Source organism: Coloeus monedula, assembly GCF_965178545.1.
Source record: "Coloeus monedula genome assembly, chromosome: 1".
Taxonomy (NCBI): Eukaryota; Metazoa; Chordata; class Aves; order Passeriformes; family Corvidae; genus Coloeus; species Coloeus monedula.
The window spans coordinates 115,410,030-115,432,547 of record NC_138781.1 but is presented as its reverse complement, the minus strand read 5'-3'; the positions used below and the strand labels follow the sequence as shown (position 1 = coordinate 115,432,547).

The following is a 22,518-nucleotide window of genomic DNA, read 5'->3' as shown; positions in this document are numbered from 1 at the left end:
CGGTGCTTTATAAATTTTAGAAATAAAATCCTGAGATGATACATAAATGTTAATGAGCCTTAGCTGGGCTAAAGGCGTTGAGATTTGCTTGCAGAAGCCATCTGGCTATCTGTCAGCACAATGTTTGTTCTTTGTATTATTCTTTTAACCTGCTGTAAACAATTTCAATGGCTTCTGGATTTCCCCTTGATATACAAATGAATCTTCAGTGCTGATCCTCCCTTTGACTCTCTGTATCAGTTCTGATGCCAAGTGGAAACAAAACTCCCTTCTGTGTAATAGCTGAACTGTGTGCTCCTGTGGGACTAGTCCTGACACGGAAGGAAAAGCAGCCCCAACCCTTTCTCTGCCACCAGCCTTCAGGAGAGTCAAGCCAGAACTGAGTGCAGAAAGTCAAGGTGGAGACCTGATCCTTGAAACCTGTCTCCAAGGCATCAGCTCTGGCACCCCAGGCAAGGGGAACAAACAGGGCAGAGGGTGAATTGCAGCTTGCCCCTTCCACAGCTTTGTATAAAGCCTTTGAACCCTTGCCCTAAGGGGAGGCAGGGTGCCCCTGCAAGGCCGGGGGCTTCTAACAATGTGCCCCTTGTGCTGGCTGGCTTCTCCAAGTGCTGCAGCATCTTGGATTATCTTGTAAATTGCTTGGTCAGAAGAAACCCCCTTCTGGTGTAAGAGCGATTTCCTACTCCTGTTGCTGGATGGAAGCTGAAATAAAACAGTTTAATCTTTAGAAAACTATCAACCCTGAAAAAGCTGGGCTATTATTTTAAGTAATGTAATGAGCAAACTCTTCTGGAAATCATTAAAAGAGCATATTCACAGCTGCAGACCCAGCTGCCCCATGTGTATTGATGAAACTTTTCCTGAACCAGGAGGATGCAGGTTAATTTTTTTCTGCTAAATTGACAGCAGCGTGGGCAAGACATTTTGCTGTTGCTGTGTATTGCATTTCCATCACCAGGAAGCTTGTAGTCAAATACAGGCTATTAGTGTAAGTGTGGGTGAATGGTGTGAGTGAACATTCGTAATGATCTCTTCGTAGAGGTTTGAAATGAGGGTTGGCAGAATTAATTTTTAGCTGTACCGTTTTTTTCCTGGGAATGCTGAACTGTTCACACTTTTGTAGCACCATGCTGAGTTCAATCTGAAGGTAGGTTTGTGGTTTCGTTTTTGGGTTTTTTTCTTAATTGAAAAGCTTCTCAGATCTGCAATGGAAATAGAAAATTGCACAATACAATAACAAGTGATTTAAAACTTCTACGAATAACATATAAGATGTGTAGACTCATGCACTTCCTGTCCTACAGGATGTGGAGCAATGACTCGAAATTTGCTTTTCATGCTCACAGTTCCTTGACCATAAAGGTGTATAATCAGCTGCTCTGCCCCAAGGATTATATTTGGAGCAGTTCTTCTTTTCCTTTTTTTTATTTTCATGTATATACAGTTCTGACTGTGGCAGAAAGATTGAACTTGTAGCAGGGATGTAAGAAACTGAATTCAGATTGATAGCTCAAATGAAACAGAAGAGGGGTAGATTGAATTCCAGCTGCTCACCACTATGTAGGGTTTTCCAACCCTATCTGGTGGCACTGAGTGCATGTGAGCATCCCGTGCAGGCTTCAAAGCACTGGGGAAGGATCTCAGAGTAATTCTGTTGTGGAAAAGAAAGAAATAACTCTAAAACTTCAGATCAGTATGAGGGACAGAAAAGTTTAACCGAGTTTCTGAATACAGAATTTGTCTGTACACTCAATGAAATAAAGTTTTCAGAGGAGCTTCAAGATCCTTTGGAAAGAGGCTGCTGAAAAACATGGCAAGCAAATTGCTAGCATAAGGTGAAATACAGATGGAATATGCAGGCTTGTGTTCTTCCTTCAGAAAAGCACTTTTTTTTGGTGCTACAACTTTGTAAAATAACACCTACAGCAACGTTTTTTCGGAGTTAAATAGCTACTTCCATGGTTCTCCTTTGTCTAGATGTTGTTCAGCTGACAGGAGCTGGAGCACTGAATATTTCTGGATCCTCACAATGAGCAGGTTTCTAAAGCTCACCATGCTTTGTGTTGCTCAGTAACAGCAGGGGACAGGTGATGAAGGTGACAGATGAGCTGATCCAGCAGAAGCACTGTGTCATTTCTTTGTCTGTACATCGCACATGTGCAGTCTTTCTGCAAGGTTTTCTCAAGGAGACAGCCAGAACTAGTGAGAGAGCACTACAGTGTGGGAGAAATTGTTTAATAACAGCTGACCCTAATTAGTTGTAGGCCTAAAGAAAGAAAATTTAGGCTATATTCCTTGAGGAAAAAAAATCTGATTATTCTTGCATTTCCCTATTGCCTTCACCTGTGAAGAAAGAATTATTGTAGTCTATGATTTTTAGTATTTAGAGATTGAACTATAAGCTTAGCTAAATCAGATGACCCAATACTTGTTCTTTTTCCCTCACTTCTTTCCATCAATGCTCCTTGAGTTTGACCATGGAGGTGGAATCAGATTTCATAAGGGAAATGAAAATCTCATTTTCAGACAGATGTTGGATATCAAAACCAGACATGTTAGAAAGCCTGATCTGATGAGCTATGCATATGGTTTAATTTTTTCAGTAGAAAATGTAATTAAATTGTCTGGTGTTCCTGGATTAGCCCATAGTGCTTCATACTGTAATCTTGCACAAAGATCTTAAGTGTGTGATTTGATATTTCTGGTATATGTTAGCTTTTTTATTGTGAAGGATTGGTATCTGGCTCAATTTATTTACTAATTAACCTTCCCTTTTTCACTGATTGTTAGAGTGGTGTGCTATGTGGTCATAGATAAACTTATCCTCTGTTTTTACTCTGGGAAGAATGCTTTTGAACTTTGGTTTCTCTAAATATTAATACTGTCTGTGAAGCTTTTTTTAGTGGTCAAAGAAAATAATAATTTTTTGTAGCATAGATTTCTTTACTTTTATGTTTTCAAACATTTACTATGAAATTTGGGTCATACTGATTCCTGGGTATGCCACTTCCTAGAGGAGAATCACAGAGGATCATTTCAAACATACTCTTTTGCTTGTTTTTTCTTTTCTTCAGAGGGAAATAATTGTGGGTGAGGGAGAAGGGGAGCAGAGAGGCATTGGCAGATATGATGTTTGTCAGGGAAAAAAGTAAGTAAATAACATGCAAAGGGCCATGCTAAGCCTTCAGCTCTGTATGAAGATGTGTGCAGGCTTTGCAGATCAGCTGTTTGCAAGGCCTAAGACTTTTCCTAGAAACCCTGGAAGTGAGGCATGTAGGGTCTGCCCACATACCCCCACGGATGTGTAAGAACATTTCCTTGCCTGTTTAACAACAGCAGGGACAGAGCAGCAGCCCGGCACGTGATGGCAACCAAGGTCTGTGTGCCAGGAGTCCCTGGAAGGGAGGCATCCTGTGCTGCTGAGAGTGGAACATGGTGCTGCCATGTCTGCATTACTGCCATCCGACGTGCTGGCTCGGGGGAGCAGAAGTGTGTGACGTGACTTGTATGCCTTCATCCTGTTTGGATGTACCACTCGTCTTCTCCACTGTGGAAAATGAAAATAGCTACCTTTTTCCCATGGTGCTGATGCCATGAAGATTTTTTGCCTTTTCTTTTATACCCCTTTTATACCTTTTTACAACTTCTGTATTCGTCGTGCTTTTTGCCTACATTCTTGGACTTGTTTGTCAAGCTAGGAGATGAAACATTTTAGAAGCTTTGTAGTTAGGGGATCCCAGTTAGTGTGCCCCAGACCCCAAGTCTCTCCAGAACACATTCTGTAAACCAAGATAGAACCATCCAAGGGAAGGAGCCTCTCATTGGGGAATTTTTGATAGATATGCTAATGAGTAAGACCTATAATGTTATACCAGATCTTTTGGGGGTGTGCATTGTGGTGTGCATTTGGGTGCATTCCACCTGGACACGGTGCACCTAAGGATCCTTAAAATAAATACCAGGGTAAAATCCCTTTTTCCCTTCTAACCGTGGTTGTCTCTTGATTTTAAGACCAGGAAAAGGCATCAGTGCACAGGTTTGTCACTTCATGGTGTTTGGCCACTGTAAGGCTCGTTTAATGTAGATCAGATGGGAAGTGTACAGAGTGGTTTTCTGACTTCTGTCCAAGAAAAACCTTAGGTCAGCTGGCATACAGCTTTCTGAGAGCTGGCTCAGCTGAGTCTTCCTAGAGCTGGCAAATGAGCTGCCTCTTCAGCCATGAGGAACCTGCAGCAGGCAGGGGTGGCAACACTGGGGCATAGCATGGTGAAGGGTAATACATAGGTAAGACATCAAGTAAATGCTGTAGGTGTTTAGTCTCCCAGCCACTTGGGCAATTCCAACTTGAAGGGTGGCTGAGGAGGCCAAAATAATACATGCTCAAAGCATGGAGAGTGACTGCAGGGAGGAAAAGTGAATTGCCCTCTTTGATATCCCTCAATCAGAGAGACCCAGAAGACAAAAAGACAAAGATTGTAAACCAGGTTGTATCTGGATTTGCTTAGGTGGTCACAGTCTCTAGTGATTTAAGTAGAAGTGTTTTGGACTGATTTACTTAGGCAGGCACTGAAGGTGCATGTGGATAAGCCTGTCAGCTGTGGGGCTGTTTGTCTGGACAGAGTACGCCATGCCCATGGCTTCTTCCTGTGAACCCTGCACCTACTGCTGGCCAAGCTGAGACCCTCACCTTCAGTGGCAGGGTTTTGGCAGCGTGGACACTCTGTCCCCTCAAGGCAGCTCAGTGTGGCGGAAGGAGGTGGCAGACTGAAGGGTAAAAGAAGTGTTGGTCTGCTTCCTTGGGGCAGGTGACCCTTCTCCAAGTGACCTTCTGCAGCACAGTGATGACTGTGCCACTGTGTGTCTGTCAAGGCCTTGTGTACTGTTGGGTTTTGCTTCGCTGGATATGCAGGAGTACAGTTGAAAAAAGGAAGGAGTGGACTTTTTTGAGGAAAAATGTGCTTCGAAAGAGCATAATGCATGTCATTTCAAAGGCAGGGTTTTTAAGCATCTTTGCCTCTCTGTTTCCTATGTTCAAAAATCTCAACTGAAATAGTCGTTTTCCTGAAAGGAAATACTAAGCTGTCGGGAAATCTTTGTAACAACTCTAGCAGACTGATCTTATGATGGGTTTTGGTTTTGAGTTACTTTTAGCTTGGGATGTCCCAGTTTTTCTGGTCTCTAAGCACCATCTGCCTCCCTTTCTAAATACCTACAGTAACCAATTCTAGTTGTCTGAAACCCTAATATCCTTTTTTCCTGTCCATGGCATCTTTACAGCCTTAAATCTGTGTGCTAAGGCAAACTGCACAGTATTGATTTAGCTTCGTTATTCAAGGAATAACTTTTTTTTTTAATTGAAGTTTTAATAATATTTTTCCTAATCTCAGAGGCAGATTTAAGATCACCTTGTTTTACAACCAAATTTCTTTTGCAGAAATTTAAAGCAGAGAATTTCCCTGGAATGTTTGCAGCTGCTAATGTTAGCTTTTGTGCTTAGAAATCAGTATGTAATAATATATCTCGTGATAATCTAGCAGCTGGGGAAGTCCATGTCCACTCAGAGACAAACAGACAACCAGCCACTCTGATAATTACCACTTCACAGCCCTTTCAGTGAAAGGCTACAAAGTGGGATTGGTGCAAAAATGCCCTTCAATGGGAGATGCCCCAAACCAGTATTAGTGGGAAGTTTTCACTAGAAACACATGTAGGAAAAATATTCACAAGTACAACTCTTTAACTCATGAATTATCATTGAGATCAAGAAAACAAAATCCCATAAGTGGTGGTCTAAGAACACTTTTGGAATTAAACCACCCCATGTGTAGTCTGTAGCATTTATTTTCTGTCAAGCTGTTTTAGGCTAGGCTGGCAGCCTCTAGTAACGGGTTTCATTTGGCTCTCAGCAAGCTGGCAGGCATCTTACAAGAGGGAAAAATTGGCTGGGCATTCTGTTTCTTTATACCTTTTGGATTCAGCTATGGTTAAGTCGAACTGCCAGAGAGAGGTTTAGATGGTACCCTCCTTATTTAAGGTAATGAAACAAAATGCGTGTGTCGGAATGCATTCAAGAGAACTGAGACAGATGCATATCTTGCTTAGATCTGCATTTTAGATTTATCATCTTTGTTGCTTTCTTGAGTAGCAGTGAAAATTAAATGAAGTGGCAGTGCTGAAGCAATGTGCTCTTACTCATCATCTCTATTCACTCACCTTTTCAGCTCATCTCTTCTTTCCCTTTTTTTCCCCTTTTTTTTTCTCCTGGTGACACTTTAGCACATGCTGTGAACATATGCCAAAATGCTCATTCTTAAAAGCTGCCTTCATTCATCTTGAGCTGTTATCAAGAGCTTTGTCTGCTTCGTGGGTAAATTGCACAGCGCCGAATCAATGTCCTCTTGTACTGGAAACCAGACAATTCTGACAAACTCCGTTGCATTCATGGGGAGCGAGTGAAGAGATGGCTTAGCTCATGCAGAATGCAGGGATCAAAACACCTTCTGCCTCTCAACTGAGGCGGTGATACAAACGTGACTGCTGATCCTAAACCAAAAAAAATTAGAAATGTTTGCTTGCTGCAAGTTACTTTGTATGCTTGATAGATATTCCAGCATTGCAGATGACAGTTTTTGGAGCATAAGCTCCTGCATGTACTTCATCAAGGTGATTTTCAGATCGTGTATTATTTTGGCTCTGCACTTGTTTTAAATTCTCCTTAATGTAATTTTAGCTGTAGCATGAATGTACTTAAAGCTGAATACTCTCCTTGACAGGAAACCTCAGATGAATAAACCAGACCTATTGTGTAATTAAAGAGTTTCTTTGGAAATTGGCTTCATTTCAGTTTTTCAAATGTCGTTTAATTTGTTCCAGAAGTAAAGTGAACTTGGTTTTTTTCAGAACTTGGTCATGATTGCTGGTGGTCGGAGTATAATAAATTGAATTCCTTCCTAATAAATTGAATTCCTTCCTAATTTAAACATGTTGTAAATAGGTAAACTAAGGTATCGTCGGCATTGACAGGCATTGACAATACAAAGTGATAGTACCTTTCCAAAGAAAATTGTCTTTTTAACTACATAGAATAACAGCAACTACTCCTTTCCATTGCAGATACACAAATGTTGGGAACTGTTTGAGTGACAGGTTCTGCAGTAATTTGAGTACAATACTTTAGTAGATTTAAGTTGAAGGAGAGGGGAGAAGGGGGAAAAATACAGGCTCTGCTAGAAACTACATATATATTCAGCAAGCAAATGAGATACAAGCTTTGAAACAATAAGCTGCTCTATAATGCACAGACAGTCTTTCAGGATACCAAGCCCCAGCTCTGAAGTCTCTCTACACATTGATGAAAATGTCTAACTGAATGAAATAAGTTTATTCTGTCTCATGTAAAGCCCTGTTAAGCTACTGAGAACTGACTGAGCTGCTGACTCAGTCATTGTTCCTGTTTTTTACAACTCCTCCCATTCAGTTAATTAAAAAACCTGTTCCTGAGCAGGAAACAAAAGCACTTTTTATACAGAAGTGATCTATGTGCATTTTAAAGATTTCTGCTCCGTGAATGCACTTTTCTTTAGCTTTGTTTACTGCAGCACAAGTTGCTGCCAGGGGCAGTGCTGTGGATGTGACTGCCCTCCTTGGGCAGTCCTACACTTGGGCCAGGGCGTGTTGCCCATGGGATGGGGTCGGAACCTGAAAGGCACAAAAGACTGCTCAGTGAGCAAGAAGGCAATGAATGGTGCTCAAGTCAGGCCACAGAAATGGGGATACTCACGTGGGAGTAGCAGGAGGAAAAAGATCTGTCAGCAAAAGAGCAGAAAGCGTAAAGGATGGTTGGTTTGCAGTTGAAGAAAGTGTCTTTGCACTATGGCAGAAATATTAAGAGCTTGAGTTTTGGTGAGTGTGGGCTTTGAAGCTTTTGCCAAATAAATAAAAGCTGTTACTCAGTATGGCAAAGTTAATGATTAAGCTCAGAGGTTGCTGCTGTTATTTTAGTGAAAGTTTTGACTTACCAAGAAATAGAAGAATGTGTATGAACTTGTTTGGAAGATCTGCTTTCACTTTGCACATTTATTTTTTAAGAGATGGATACCAAATCCATAAAGCTGTCTGGTGTAAATCCACAACTGGCTTGTGGTTACGATCCCTGGAATCCATATTGTGGTAAAAATGCACTTCTGCACAACTTAAATCTCTCCCTATAACTGCCATCTCTCAATTTTTTTAATCTAAGTGAAATGATAGGATTCAGAGCAGGCCTGACACAGAGCCTGGAACCTGCTTGTTTCTAATGTACAGAAGTTGCCTTTCTTCAATGCAATCAAATTTGGGTTCCCTAAAATGATTAGCCCTGTTTTCAAACTCATCTGTTTCCTTAAGAATGAAGCCTCTTCCATCTGTCACTATAACATTTTTCTGTTGCCACAGGTGAACACAGTTTCTTTTTTGAATGCTGTCTGGTTTTTATCTTTCTGTCACTGCAAAAAATCATTTTCATTTTTTTGAACAAATTTAGACAGTGGAGTTAGAAGAAACTGTTCCACTAGAACTACACTGAACTCAGGTCCTGAAATATTGCTGCCCTCAGAAAATAACTCCAGTTTCTTTCACTGACACTTAACTTGCAAAAGAAACTGAAGTTTGCTGTTTAGCAACCAAAATGGCAAGAGTGAAAGGGAAAATAGGGGTATCTTTCTGTGTGGAGGCATCTGCTGAGACAAGGGAAGGATGTCATTGGGTTTCTGTTCTCTTTAGGTAGTTGTAGTGCATAATGCCCATGCAGATTATGGACTACAACTGCACTGTTGATGGTGCAGGCATCAGCCCACAGGAACGGATTTTGTTAATATGTTTTCTCCAAATTATTAATCACAAATTTGTTTTGAAATAAAAGGAAAAGGGATTTTCTCTGTCAGCACTGAGGAGGAAACCTTACACATTCATAATTTCCTGTGATATCAGCTTTAATAAGGTCAGTAATCTGTGGGATAAAGACAGAATATTTGGATGCTGCTGTGATACAAAATTCCAGCATGCTTGGCTAACCTTTAACAGGTATTCTCATGTCATCCATTTGAGCCTGCTTGAAACTAGTAATATTAGTTTTGAATGTTAACCAGGAGTTTATTCAGTTACTCTCATCTCAGCTTTCTTCTGTGCTTTAATTAAATGTTAATCTATTGTAGACAACCTTGTTCGCTTAATGTGTGTGTATCTTGGGATGAGTGTACACTGATGATTTGGGAGGAGATCACATAGCTATGACTAGGTCCAAAGGCAGATTAGGTCTGTGTTGCTTCTTATTTTTAAAGGTATGTGATATCTTTCATTTAAATGGACAAATCTATGGGCAGAGCACTGTAAGGTTCTTTTAAGGGTCTTATCTACCACCCAGTGCAAGGTTTGATGTTCAGTTTGCTTCGACATACTTAAGCTGGATCTCTGCTCCTTTAGGATTGATGTTTAGTACCAAATCAGTGTTAATGTGTAAGTGAAAGCAATGTATTAACTTAATAATGCAAGTGTTTAAAATGTGGAAAGAACTGTAACCATATACTTTTTCACCTTTGGTTCTGCCTCATTTTCTTTTCTGGTCGTTTTTGCTAGAGGCTTCTTCTAAGTGAGGGATTAAGTTGTCTTTACCTTCTTATCAAGTCTTCCTCTCTGGTGGCAGGCAGTTCCATTGGATGTTCTCATAAGGATCCTGGATGCTGCTGTAGTAGGTTGGAGCCATAAGCTTTCAGTGGCTCTTAAACATTGTCATAACTGCGATCAGCATGGGTATTATCCACTCCAGTACCAAGGGAACGCTGCTCCTACACGCATAAGGAAAGCTTTTGTCATCGGGCAGCTGCTGTAAAATGTAGTCACCTCAGTACTGTTTCATGCGAGCTCTGGGTTGGTTTAGTTGAGCTTTCTGTGACTTTCCCCTCTTTCAATCCCTTTTTGAGCTGATACACACCAGGAGAGCTACCATCTGCATGTGTGTCTTTATATTCTTACTCTTCAACAGGAGACTTATCACAGCTTTTGTTAAGTCATTAGGAAAGTCAGACAGTGTGGTGCTCATCAGAGTCCTCTGCATGGCCAGTTGAGCGTGTGAACTAATGCACTGCTTGTGGAACATACTCTTCATGTCTGCTGGAAGCATGTGGGAAAGGAAGAAAATTATGCTAATTACAGGTTAGATCGATGATAACCCAGTAAGTTAAATCTAGTTAACTTACAGTCCAGACACTCAAAACATGTGACCCTGTAAAATGGAACATTTCATTGTGGTAATCTTGTATTTGTGATGATAATAACTTATGAAACAAAGGTTGGAGGTTAGGCTTGTTTTCCCTGTCTTTTTACATCATCTGTAACCTAAAATTCCCCCTCTTGCAATATCTGTGAGTTAAATCTGCTTTAAGCTATCATCAGTCACCATTTGAACTGATTTTTCTTTGTTATGCTGCCAACAGAATATTTTTTTTTTTTGTTATGCTACTTACGAATCATAAAAGTAAGATAAGACAAAAGAGAATGCTAGGCTGTACCATCCCCTTTGCTTTGCCAGCACAGGATTAGAGGGTTTGATTAGCAAGCATTGCGTTGCTGTGTGGGAAGCTTGGTTGGATTCCCTTCCTTGATCTCTCAGATGGTGTCTGTGCATACGCACAGGTGATGTGTCAGTGGGCTGATGCTCTGCTTCGACATGTCTCACCAGGTTGTGATGCCTGACTCATTCTCTCTTGGTTGATTGGCTATTTGTGCCACGGACATGACACAGTGAGGAATAAAGGCGTTTAAGGCTTCAAAATCTTCATAATATTTCCAAGAAGTAAAACTATTCAGTCTGAAGGGCTTCGTCCCCGTGAAGTGTTACACCATATCTGCTGACTGAATGTGCCTTTGTGCCTTGCCCTCTGCTTTGCAGTGCCATAAGTTTAGCTCCAGTACTCTTGATGAATTCTACTTGTGTCATGTTTACTTAGATCTGTCTCTAGTTCATGTTCCGTCTGTTTTTTTTAATACATTCCCAAAATTTCCGGAAGATTGGGTATAGATTGGGACACAGGAGGTCCTCTTCTTCACCCATCTCCTCAAGAAAAAGTATTGACAGGCAGCTCTTAAAAAAACAGAAGGAATATTTTGGTTTCTTATAGCTGTTTCAAGGTGATTATGCCTTAAGAATCAATCATAGCATTTCTAGTTTGTGTCCCAGTTGTCATCCTTTGGAAGCTGTGCACCAAAGATATGCTTGTGTATTTTCCTGTTGTATTTTCCACCCTTTTATAGTTTCCTGTATGCTTTCAGCAGGGTACAATATGAAAATAAACAAAGAAGTTCTTGTTAATAACTCAAAAAAATATCCTCTCTGCCCCCAAGCCATTTTTTGCATAGCTCTCAGAAGCTATCGGTGTGGCAGATAAGGGTGAACCTGTGCTGCTGGGTTATCTTGCTCTTTCTTTGACTGAGGGGTTGAACTTACCATAGCAGTGCATCCATGTTAGTTTGCTGCCACATCCCAACCTGAGATGAAATCAGTAGCTACTTCAGTGGAGAGCCCTGAGATAACAGAGCAGGTGATTCACTTTCCTGTCTTCTCTGTGGGCAGTGAGCCTGCCTGCACTAGTCCCTTTGTGGACTACTGTCTGCTCCTGCTGTTAAAAACAGCATTCTGTAATTCCATTTGCACTTGCAGTTTCTCTCTTTGCAGTGGGGCTCTGCTGCTCCAGAGGAACTGAATGTGCCTGCACTCTTCTCTCCTCCGGAGAGCTGGGAACAAATGCTCACTTTCGACAAGCTGGAAGATGACAGAAGTGAAGCAAGGCATTTATTTCCCACTCATCATTACTTCTGCATGTCTGCCAAACCCTTTCAGGCTGGCTTAGTGGTAGGTCCCTGGAAGAGCTTCAGTATTAATTTTACACCGTGGTCCCTGTTAGCCACATGATAGCTATGTCAAAGATTGTGATGGGCTCTTCTGTTCTTCCTTTTCTCAGGTCTAGACAGCTACACTGCTAGGACAACACTTCTTGCAACAACAAAATGCTACATTTAGGTTCTATGCAAAAACATATTGGCAAATGTCAATTTAAATAAAAATTGACCCTTTTTTTTAATTGCAGGTAGGCTGAAGTGTTATGATTATAGCTTAATCCATTATTTTAGTCTTTGGTTTGCCATGCTCACTCTTGACTAAGGATGCCTTGTCTAAGGATTAGTTAGGGATGAAATAGCTCTACCGTGTGATCTAGTTGATGGGCTGACAAAGGGAGACCATAAACTGAGATTTCCTTCCGTCCTCCCCCACTAAAATGAGGCATTGAGGAGAGTTGTGTACACAATCAGATAAGACTGTACAGGTCCATCTAAGAACCACGTGTGCTGAAGTGTACTTTTGGCTTATGCTCTTCAACTCTGCCCAGTTACATCAAGGATCACCATTTTGTGAAGAAAAACAAAGTAATTTGCTATCACTGTTATGCACAGGAACACTGAAAAGTGTAGGCAAGAACTGTCTTTTTCCAAAATTATGTTATTCTGACAGGTAGAGCCTTTCCTTTTTGAGTAGCTCTGCAGTGCTTTGAAATACTAAAATGCAGTCAGCAGTCAACAAATAATACAAAACATAAGCCTCTGCAGTACTTTTGCTACCCTGCTGTGCCGTCTGCACATTCTTGAGAAGCACTGGGCCTTGCATACAGTCTCATAGAGGGCTGTGAGACTACTAAATAATCAAAGCTGCTGAAAGACAATACGGCTCCTGCCTCCTTGGAGAAACATTTAGCAGCTAACACAGCTGAGCAGATGTTTCAGTGACCTTCCATGTTTCCTATTGATGACATGATTATTTTTTTTTTTTAACAGAATTTCTTTTTCCAGCTTTTCTTTTTGGTCTATGAGCATAAATGTGCTCTCATGCTTCTATATCAATGAAAACTTGACTTGTTTGTCCAGCCTGTGAACGCCTGCCATAGATAAAGACTGCCTGGGTCTAGGCACAGTGCAGATACTGTACAGAATGAATGTTTCTGTTTTGGAAACATTCTGGACTTTTGGAAACTGCTGGACTATTTGAGGGTAAGGGGTAAGTCACTGCAAAAACCAGGGGATCTAACATCACAGAAATAACCTGTAGGAGCTGGGTTGGAGTTAGGAACGTGTGTAAGCCTGCAAGAACCTAAGCAGTGCAAGCAGCAGAAAGCTGGAACAGAAAGGGCTGATTAATGCCCCTTCTCACAGCCATTGCAGGGCCAATCTGGCAAGAAGGAAGATAGACTGATCCTCCTGCTCCTAGTGGGTTTTAATAAATGCCTTCATAAACTGGAGAATAAGCACTGGTTTAGGTCCTTCCTTGCCTTTTTAGCCTTCCAGACTCATTTCCACCAGTAGTAGATTTACTGTCTTTGCTGTAAGTACCTTCACAGAGAAATAAGAATTCGTAATCTACAGAGATAATATATACTAGGATGAAACTGTTCCAATACTGTGCCTGCCAGAGGCCAGACAGAAAGATAAAGAGATATAAAGCTTGCAGTAGTTGTTCATTTCCCCCTTGCACTTGGCTGCAAAGGAATAGCCATACCTGCTCAGTGGACCATGCAGGTATCATGAATCTTTGATCTTTCTGAACCTTCTCTGATTTACTACAGAAACATTTCATTATTCTTTTTGTGCTAGTGAGAGAGAGAGAGGTGAGCTTCTATAAAAGTATAGTTTAAGCTTTATATTTTCTTTTTTTGTTGTTGTTAAATTCCTAATTAACACACAGTGAAATTGCCCAGTGGTTTGTTCAGGCTTGCTGTTGATTTTGTAAAGCCTCCCAATGAAATTGTGCCCATTGCAAAGTGTAATAAAATTCCACTCTAACATGCAGTCAAGCCGTACTTATGTCCATTAAACTTGTGTTTCAGCCGTGCTGTCTTTGTTTTTTTATGGAGGCTTGAATAGAGACCAAGGAGAAACATAGTAAGAAATTGTCTGCTTCCTCCCCTTTAGTTAGTTAGTTACTGACATCTAGTTCAAATGTTTACTGTAGGCTCCTCTTCAGCCCTTCTTTGTCTCCTTCCAATAAAAAAGTCCACTTTTTTCAATGAGGAAATAAATTTTTAAAAACTGCCTATAGAAAATCTCAAGTTATAAACCCATCTTTTTCAAGGAAGAGGCGTTTTAACATCTAGCCCTGACAGCTTCCATGCACAGCATACTTCTTGATTTCGTAACAGGCAGAGATTAATGCTGCCCTTCTATTCTGTGCTTTGGGATCTGTGTGTACTCCTCTGTCGTCAACCTCCTCGTGAACTGCTTATTAGCAGTGAGGGCACAGACAGCTTTGTGTTTGTGAGGCTCAGCTGAAGGACGGGGAGGATGGCACAGATAGCGACACAGACAGCTCTGAGCTTCGCTTTGTACCGAAGCAGAGCTCCCAGTGATGATTTTTTTCTTTCTTTCTTTTTTCCTTCTTCCCTTTTTTTTGCAGGAATGTGTAATTCTGCAGTAAAGAGCAGACTCTGCTCCCAGTTGCACACAGCATAGAGCATTTGTTCTGTGCTGAGGAATTTGGGACCTTTTTTGTAGAACTTTGGGTTGCAAGGAGTAACTGATCATGTCTTGCCACCAGATTGACTGTTGTTAAATACATAACAGTCATAGAAAAATAGTATTATTATGATTCCAAACAGAGTAACTAGAGAACCTAGAATTACAGACCACTCTCTCATTCAAAGGGCTGGATGAGTATTGTTCATATCATGTATTACTATTCAGTATTTTGTTATCCTTCCTCGTTCATGTGAATTCATGCTTTGTTACTGTGCCCAACTCAGTTCCCACTCTGAAGTGAGTTCTCAGTCTCTTTCTGAACTAGCAAAATTTTATCACTGCAATATAGCACAGTTTCAAAAAACTATGTAGCTTCCATGCAATATTATATTCACCTCCATTCTGTGCATAAGCATGGAGTGTTAAATCAGAAGTAACTCCACTGAGTTTAGATCTGTCTGAGATGACTTAAACTTGCTGTGGTTTGGGTTTGGGGTTTGTCATTAAAAACTGTAATCACAGTTTGCCTCAAATGATAACCAAAGCCAGGAATCCTGCAAATCAGACCCCTGGATCCCAAACTGGGCCATCAGTTAGGGTTGCATCCCAGTGGCTGTGTCAGTAGTCAAAGAGGATAAGTCGAGAATAGGCACAGCCTTGGGTCAGCCCATGGTGAAGGGACACTGTGTGACATCTGTTAAATTTAAGAGCATCTTGCCCTTAGTGACCATCTGAAGTACAGTCACTGGCTCTGTGCTCTAGAGTAGTAGTTTTTCTGTGCTGTCAAGTGCTCCCTGGTGCAGCTCATAGTCTCTGCTGCTGCATGATGTCCTGGCACATGCTTGACTCCATGTAGGAGGGCAACCTGACTTCACTCAGCTCCTTCCACTCCTGAGTTTCTTTCAAAGCAAAGTGGGGTTCTTGTGAGGGAAAGATGCAGCTACAGAGTGCATCTTCCTCTTGGTTAGGCTGTGGCTGACAGGGAAATCCTGAAAAGAGGACTTGCGTGGTCTGTAGCAGATTGGGGATTAAAAAGCACAGTTCTCTCTTCAACTCTCCATGTGCATGCCTTGGCATCAGTCACAACACACTTTCCAGCATCAGTTAACTGAGCAGCTCCCTGCTAATTTTTCAGATTTCCTTAGCCCAAAGGTGTTGGCTGCCTGGCCCCTCTATTGCTTTGCACCAAAAGGGGCTCAAAGTGGACATGCTGAGGAATTCAGCTTTAGTATGCTGGCATGTTTCTACTAAGTATGTGAAGCATTTTTCCAAATGCTTGTCTGCTGTCAGGTTTCCTGTGGCTACCCATGCTGTCTGCCAGGTGTAGCTTTATCACTCCTACAATTTGTAGTCTTAGTCCCAGAGGTACTTTAAAGGTCTTGGAAAAAGAGATTGCCAAAATTTTTCAAGATAAGAGGGTACATCTACAATTAAAGTTTTAGATACCTTCAGTAAGCAACTAAACAAATTTACAGGGAAGAAAACCTTTCCAGCTACTAAGCCCAAAACCTCTTCCCTGCTCTGGGCATTCTTCAGCCATGAGTTCCTCTGTGAGCTGCAAAGGAGATTCTGGGTGGTATTGCTAATTGTGCTTTAAGTCCAGCCTCCTTCCGCAGCTGTCGCTTACTCCTGTCTAAGGTGGAATGCTGCTCGAGGCAGACCTTTGGTCTGACCCAGAGAAGCCATTCCTGCTGTGGTACACTATAGGAAGGGCTTCTTCAGGTCAGACCAAAGGTCCTGTGGCTTCTACCCCAGTGCTGGTCTCCAAAGTACATGAATTGTCTTGGTTGAACTTCAAATCATAGCATGTCCTGAAGCAGACATGAAGTTGGGAAAACTCAACAGATTTTGGAAGCATGGTGAAGGTTATTAAAACACTGGAAAAATAGAGTCCCGCAGTGAGAAGTACCAGCATATGTCGTTATCCTGTTGACAATACGTCAAAGTTACCATGACCACTTTAGAAAGATGAAACTTATGGAAGGGTATAAAAGGAAGTCCTCTGCCTTGCAAGTTGATCTTTGGGGTTACAACCACAGAACTCTAACATACTGATTAAAAGGGTGTGCCCCTGGCAGCAGGTGCTGGGGATGGGCAGCAGCACTGAGCCTCTTGCTCTGGCACCTCTCCTGGGGGGTGTTTGAGTGGGTGGGTACATGTGTGTGCACACACCTGGCAGGGGGGTGGGAGCTCTCTCTCATGGGGCGTCAGGGCTCGCTGAGTTTGCATTCGTTTCCTCCTCTGCTGTTATGGGGACTGAAATAGTTCAGTGTGGGTGAATTCTCCAAATGTGTCACAGAAGTCTCAAGCCTGATGGGATGTAAAGGGGCAGCAGGGTGTTGAGCACAAGAATGCTGAAGGAGTGAGAAAATATTTCTGTAGGTGGCTGACATCCTCATGTACTGGATGTATTGTAATGAAGCTGAGCACTATTTGGGAACAATAATCCAGTGGCTGCATGCATTGCAAATTTTAAAATGAGACTGACAGGAGTTGCACCAACCATAGATTTTCTTCAACCTTTTTCTCATTTTCTGTAGTTGTTTCTTACATGGAATCTTGCTGAGACCAGCCTTTAACTTAGTAGTAGTTACCATTTCTAAATTTGGAAAGACAACTCCACTGATTTTAAGCTTAAGTCATGCAAACAGTAAACTGTCTAAGCTTTTCTTATCTCTGTATTTATAAAATAAAGTTTTTAAACTTTGTGTTCATAGTGCACACAGGTGATTGATGTGCCTGACTGTCCCTGGCAGGTCTGCCTGGGGTGGCTCCGTCCATGTTAGTTCTTGCCTTTTACAAGACATAGAAAATAGACAAAGTTTTCATGCTGGAGCAAGAAACACTTCTTTCTCATGCTCTTCTGAAGGCAGACACCTTCAAAAGAGTTCTAAATGTGTGTGGTTTAATATCTTATGTTCGCTAAAGTTCTCAGAGGACTTAGTTTATGATTAAGGAAAGTTAGATGTTGTTCCATTGTTAGGGAAGCCCAGGGGTAAAAGGGCTTTACCCTACCATGTTTAATAGCTGTTTGATGATGCTAAAAACAAACCCAAACACTTTATGTTTATTGTTTTGGAGTTTTGTAGTAATGGGTGTGGTTTCTTTCTGTAAAACTTTTAATATTAAAGACCCAAAAGTGCTATCTGTACAGATATAACGACACTGAATTAAGTACACAAATGCAAATGCCTCCATAATTATTTACCATTTCTAGAGAGCATGTGATAAACCAATCTTTTTTAATTTCACTTTGACTGCCACACGTTCTTTTCATTCCGAGCCAGTGAAAGTGGGTGTCTTTCATGGCAGGTTCAGGAGACTCTACAATCTTTCGTCTTCTTGTTTGGTTGCTAATAACTGGAAAAATTGACCGAGCAAAATGGTGAAGAAGTTGAGCCAGCAGTTGCCACAGTGACAGTTGTCCAGTATAAATATCTTACAATTCTTCTGTTTATCATCTGTTTTCAGGGCAGTTTAAGCTGCTGGAACAAGACCGAGATATTAAGGAGCCAGTGCAGTATTTTAACAGTGTGGAGGAGGTGGCTAAAGCATTTCCTGAACGAGTTTACGTCATGGAGGAAATAACATTCAACGTTAAGGTAGTCCCTGAATAAATATTTATCCCTGTCTAAATGATTAACTGTTACAACCTTTACATACATGGCAAGTGAGCAACGGCGCTGAGTGGGAAGTGTGATTTTTGAGACAAATGAGCCTTTAGTGTTCCACATTCAGTGATGGTGCTCTTTGGGATCATTTTTGCAGTCTTAAATCAACATGTCTTCTAAGGGCTCTCCTGCCCTATGGCACTTTGGGGAGCAATCCTGATGATCCATTCAATAATTCATCTAATTAGGATGCTCCTGCCAGATTTTAAACAAATGTTGTTTGTTGCCCCCTTTCTCCTCCCCCTCCAGCAGTCTGAATTTCATTCTCTGCTGAGCAGCAGCTGCTCAAATCCCTCTCCAGAAAGCCTCATTCTCAGAGAGCACACAGGGTGAAATGATGGGGTTGCTTGTCTCAAAATTACTGCAGCTAAGTAGCATTGTGAATAAAATAACAGAAAAAAAGAAAAAAAAGACACAGTTGTTCTGCGTGTGTGTGTGTGTGTGTTTGCATGTGCATAGCTCTTGGGCTCATCAAAGGGTCACTGATCCCATGGGAGGGCTTGCTGTCACCAAACACACTGCAGTGCCATGTCATGAAGCAGTGAAGACAGAACTCGTTCTTCTTTGTCCTACATGTGTGACACTGCACAAGGTAGGTCAGCTCTGCCATGAGAGCAGAGTGGTCTTCAGGCTTATCTGGTTTGATTGAGCAGTGACACCATCTCAGACTGGTAGAAGAGCATCCTAGAGCTGGGGTGCAATGGTGTGGATCCACATTGTGTACCCTACAGGGGAAACTGGCTGATACTGCTGGTGCAAAACCAGTCTGGAGTTTCCTGGTCCTATGTGTATCAAGATGGGCTTTGTATAGCAACCTTTTAATGGCTTTTTCCTGTTTCTTGCACTGCTGCAGTTGGAAGACACCTGCTAGTTCAGTTTTTATAGGTGTAAGTGCAAGAGCTCATCAGTTAATTTACTCAGTGACAAAGACTCACACCTTGCAAGACAGTAGTTTGTTTTCATTTGTGCTCTGCAAAACCTGAGCCTGTAAAACAGAGGCTTTCATGAATGAAGGCTACATGAGAAAGTTGGAACACTTCTGTATCTTTAGGCAAGCGAACAAGAAAATTTCATTTCTGCTCAGAAAAAATCCTTTGGACTGCTAGCCTTATCCAGTGCTGTGCTATTATTTCTCATTTGATCAGTGACCAAACCAAGAGAATGGCACAGTAGAATGTGCAACTTTGATTTTCTAGTGCAAAAAGTATTTGTCTACAGACTTGTTTAAACATAAAATGCCATATCTTGAGTTTAATATGAGTGTTTTTAAAACTCTTTGTCGTATGTAGCAAACTGAGAAATAAGCAGAGCTTACTGTTAGATATCAAATCCATTTTTAAAAAGTTTTATAGTTATACTCTTTAATGTAAATAACAGTAGTAATAATCCAGGTTTAACCTAGTTACACAGTTATCTTGGCAGTATTCCTCTTGGCAGTTTTTCCAGTTTCATAGAAGTCTATTCCAAGGTTATCATCTTCCAAAAAATAAATGAACTTAGCAGGATTTATTAAAGTGTTTAATAACCCTTTACATGCAAGAGAATTATGTACGCTAAAATTTTAATACAGGAGAGGTTCTGTCAAGCTGATTAGAGCAAAGGGAGGAATACTAAGTATGGTTGATTTCTGTCCAATGCAGCATGCCTGTTTAAATTCAGAAAAGAGTATCAGAAGGTAGCTAATCTGATACAAAAAGAAAAAAAATGCCTAAAATATCTGATGAAGCACTTAAGATGAGAAGGAGCTCTGAAGTCTGGGAATTCTCTCTTGTTCTAAACACTGAAGTCTTCAGTGGATAATTTTTGAAGAAGGAGCCTGTAGAGTTACCAGGTGACCAGTCAGTCACTGTGTGCTTCTGTTGAGGTGTGCCTGCATGTGCCAGTACACCACGCTTGTGGCTCCACTTGGTGTGAACCTTGCTCCTGTGTGTAAATCCTTGGCTGCTCCAGCAGGATTTCACAGCTACCGCTGCCCTTCGGCAGGCTGCCTTCTCGCTGCAGTGGGCTGCAAGATCTTTTCTAAGGGGCTTACTTTATTTTTGCTTCTTGTAATAATTGTTGAAGAGAAAAATCAGCCACGTTATCCTGGGGAGGCAGGGGAGATAGTTCTCCCTTCCTTCCCCGTGGTTTTGCCGCTGGACAGGCTTTCTGGGCAGTGCCCTGAGGCAGGGGGTTGAGGACCTGCCGGGTGTTTGAAGGACAGCTGTAACATGTGCCAGCAAGTGCAGCTAGGAGGGAAAGGTGGAACCACTTTTCACAGAATAGCAAACAAAAATTTTAGGTTAAATAAAACTTTCATAATGGCTTAAAGTACTTAGTAACTTTTTTGTTCACACGTACTGCACTTAGATACCCAGTTGGTTATCACAGGCGGTGGCCAGCAGCATCTACAGGCACAGCAATTTAGAGCGTCCTGGGAATAAGTGAATTTCACTCAGTCAGTAGTTTAATCTGTTCCTGATTGAAAATTAGAGGTATTCTGTTCTTTCTTCACTGACCAGATAGGTGAGAACCTTTTTTGTATTAATATTCATTGCGTAATTGAAGAAGGTTTTGTTTATGTTACAGCATTATGCTACAATGAGAATTTTTGATTCTCTATTACTAGGAACAAAATACTAAGAAGGTTGAGCTACCCCAGGGCCCTATCTTTTGCTGAAGCAACAGCAGTAGATTTCTGCTCTCCACTGCTCTGGTCCCATACAGATGGCAGTGTGTACAAACACCCAGGAAGCTATTTGCACTAACACTTGAAAACAAAACAAGGAACAAATCCTCCACATCATACTGAGGGTAATTCACAAAAAGTTCTCTTAAAAAAGCAACAGTATTGTCTGACTGAACATTGGACAAGCCGGGAATTCCTTCACTCTAAAAACCAGCCTACTTAGTGTTGCAGGACCCTTCAGATCTTCCACAATAATGTTTTTGTCCTGAAGACATCACTTGGTCTCTCTGGAGAGTCTGTGAAGCTGTTTGCAGACACTTTCCAGAATGGAGAGGTGGATTAGTAAATTAGCCTTATAATGATGATTTTCTTACCCATCAAAGACACTGTATGACTGGTGTGAACTTTTGATACCTGATTTGCTCATCTTTTTTTATGTAATCCTCTCTTCACAGTGATTTAACCATGTTGGCCCATACAGTGTGCATTTTGGCAGAAAGAAATCTGTAGTGAAAACTTTGCTCTTCCCCCCCTCCCCCTTTTTTTTTGGCAGATGTTAGTGCAGTACAGTGCAGCAAAATTGATCTCCTGATTGTAATTCTAATGCCTCTGATAAACTCACCCTGAGTTGCCATAAAGCACATATATAGTAGGTTGTAACCTACGGTGACATTCTTAAGTGCTGCAGTAGTGACTTTCTTGAAATGAGGTGGTGTGTAGGTTTTGGCTCCAGACTTTCAGGCAATTAATAATACTGCACCTCAAGAATTAGTGCTTTAGTGGCCTTGTGGCTTGATGCCAGCCTTACGAAGCAGCAGGACTCAGCTCCAAGAGGTTTGGGGTTTTTTCTTCTTTTTCCCCTTTGCCCCTGGTACACACGGGCTCGACACCTTGGTGTCTTGCACTGGCAATGCAGTGCTGTGGCTGCCTCTTTTCCTCCTGGAGAAAGGTGGGTGGCTTGAGTAAGAGAGAAGCAAAGGAAGCAGAGCTGCTGCTGCTGCATGCCTATGTTGAGGTACCTGTGAGAGGGGTCCTGCTCCAAAAGGAGCCTGGATGGCAAGTGCCATTGCCTCAGTGGCTCCTGACGTCCCACATAAAGAGATGCTCCATGTTACAGCTCTGCAGTGTTACCTGCCACGTTTTGGGTCAGTTTTAGAACACTGATTTATTTGAGACATCCTTGAAAAGCATTGAAGCCAGCTGTTAATGTAGCAATTGGGCAAAGTCTCTCTTATCCCAGAGGGAAATATGTGTATGCTAGCATGAAGATTTTTACTTGCTGATTCTGTCTTGGAAACAGACATTTATAGAAGAAAAATGGGATACTGTCTCACTGAATTTAGCCAACTTCCTTGAAAAAGTTTCCTCATTTTTTTGTCTGCTAACAGCTCTTATGAAGACTATGTTTTACATTTTAAAAATCTTTTTCCATTTTTGTGACCTGTAAAAAAAAATATGTAGCTAGTATATATTATCTATTAAATATATGTGTAGTGCTATGATTGGTCCCTTGGCTCTAATAGTAAAAACCATATGCTGTAGCTATGAATCAGACACCTCACAGTTACAAAGACCTCTACCAAAAGAAAAAAATCCTCATTGTATTTTTAAAGTGAATGCAAAGCTTGCATTACTCTAATA

The 22,518-nt window shown here is 41.3% G+C and overlaps 1 protein-coding gene across 1 annotated transcript in view; it reads left to right on the top strand.

The window, feature by feature from the left end:
* The window catches only part of GAREM1 (GRB2 associated regulator of MAPK1 subtype 1), a 99,235-nt gene that overhangs the window by 56,678 nt on the left and 20,039 nt on the right, over positions 1-22,518 (top strand). The window contains exon 3 of the mRNA XM_082296671.1: positions 18,010-18,140. Coding sequence (XP_082152797.1) covers positions 18,010-18,140 — 131 coding nt within the window. The remainder of the gene's footprint in view (positions 1-18,009; positions 18,141-22,518) is intronic.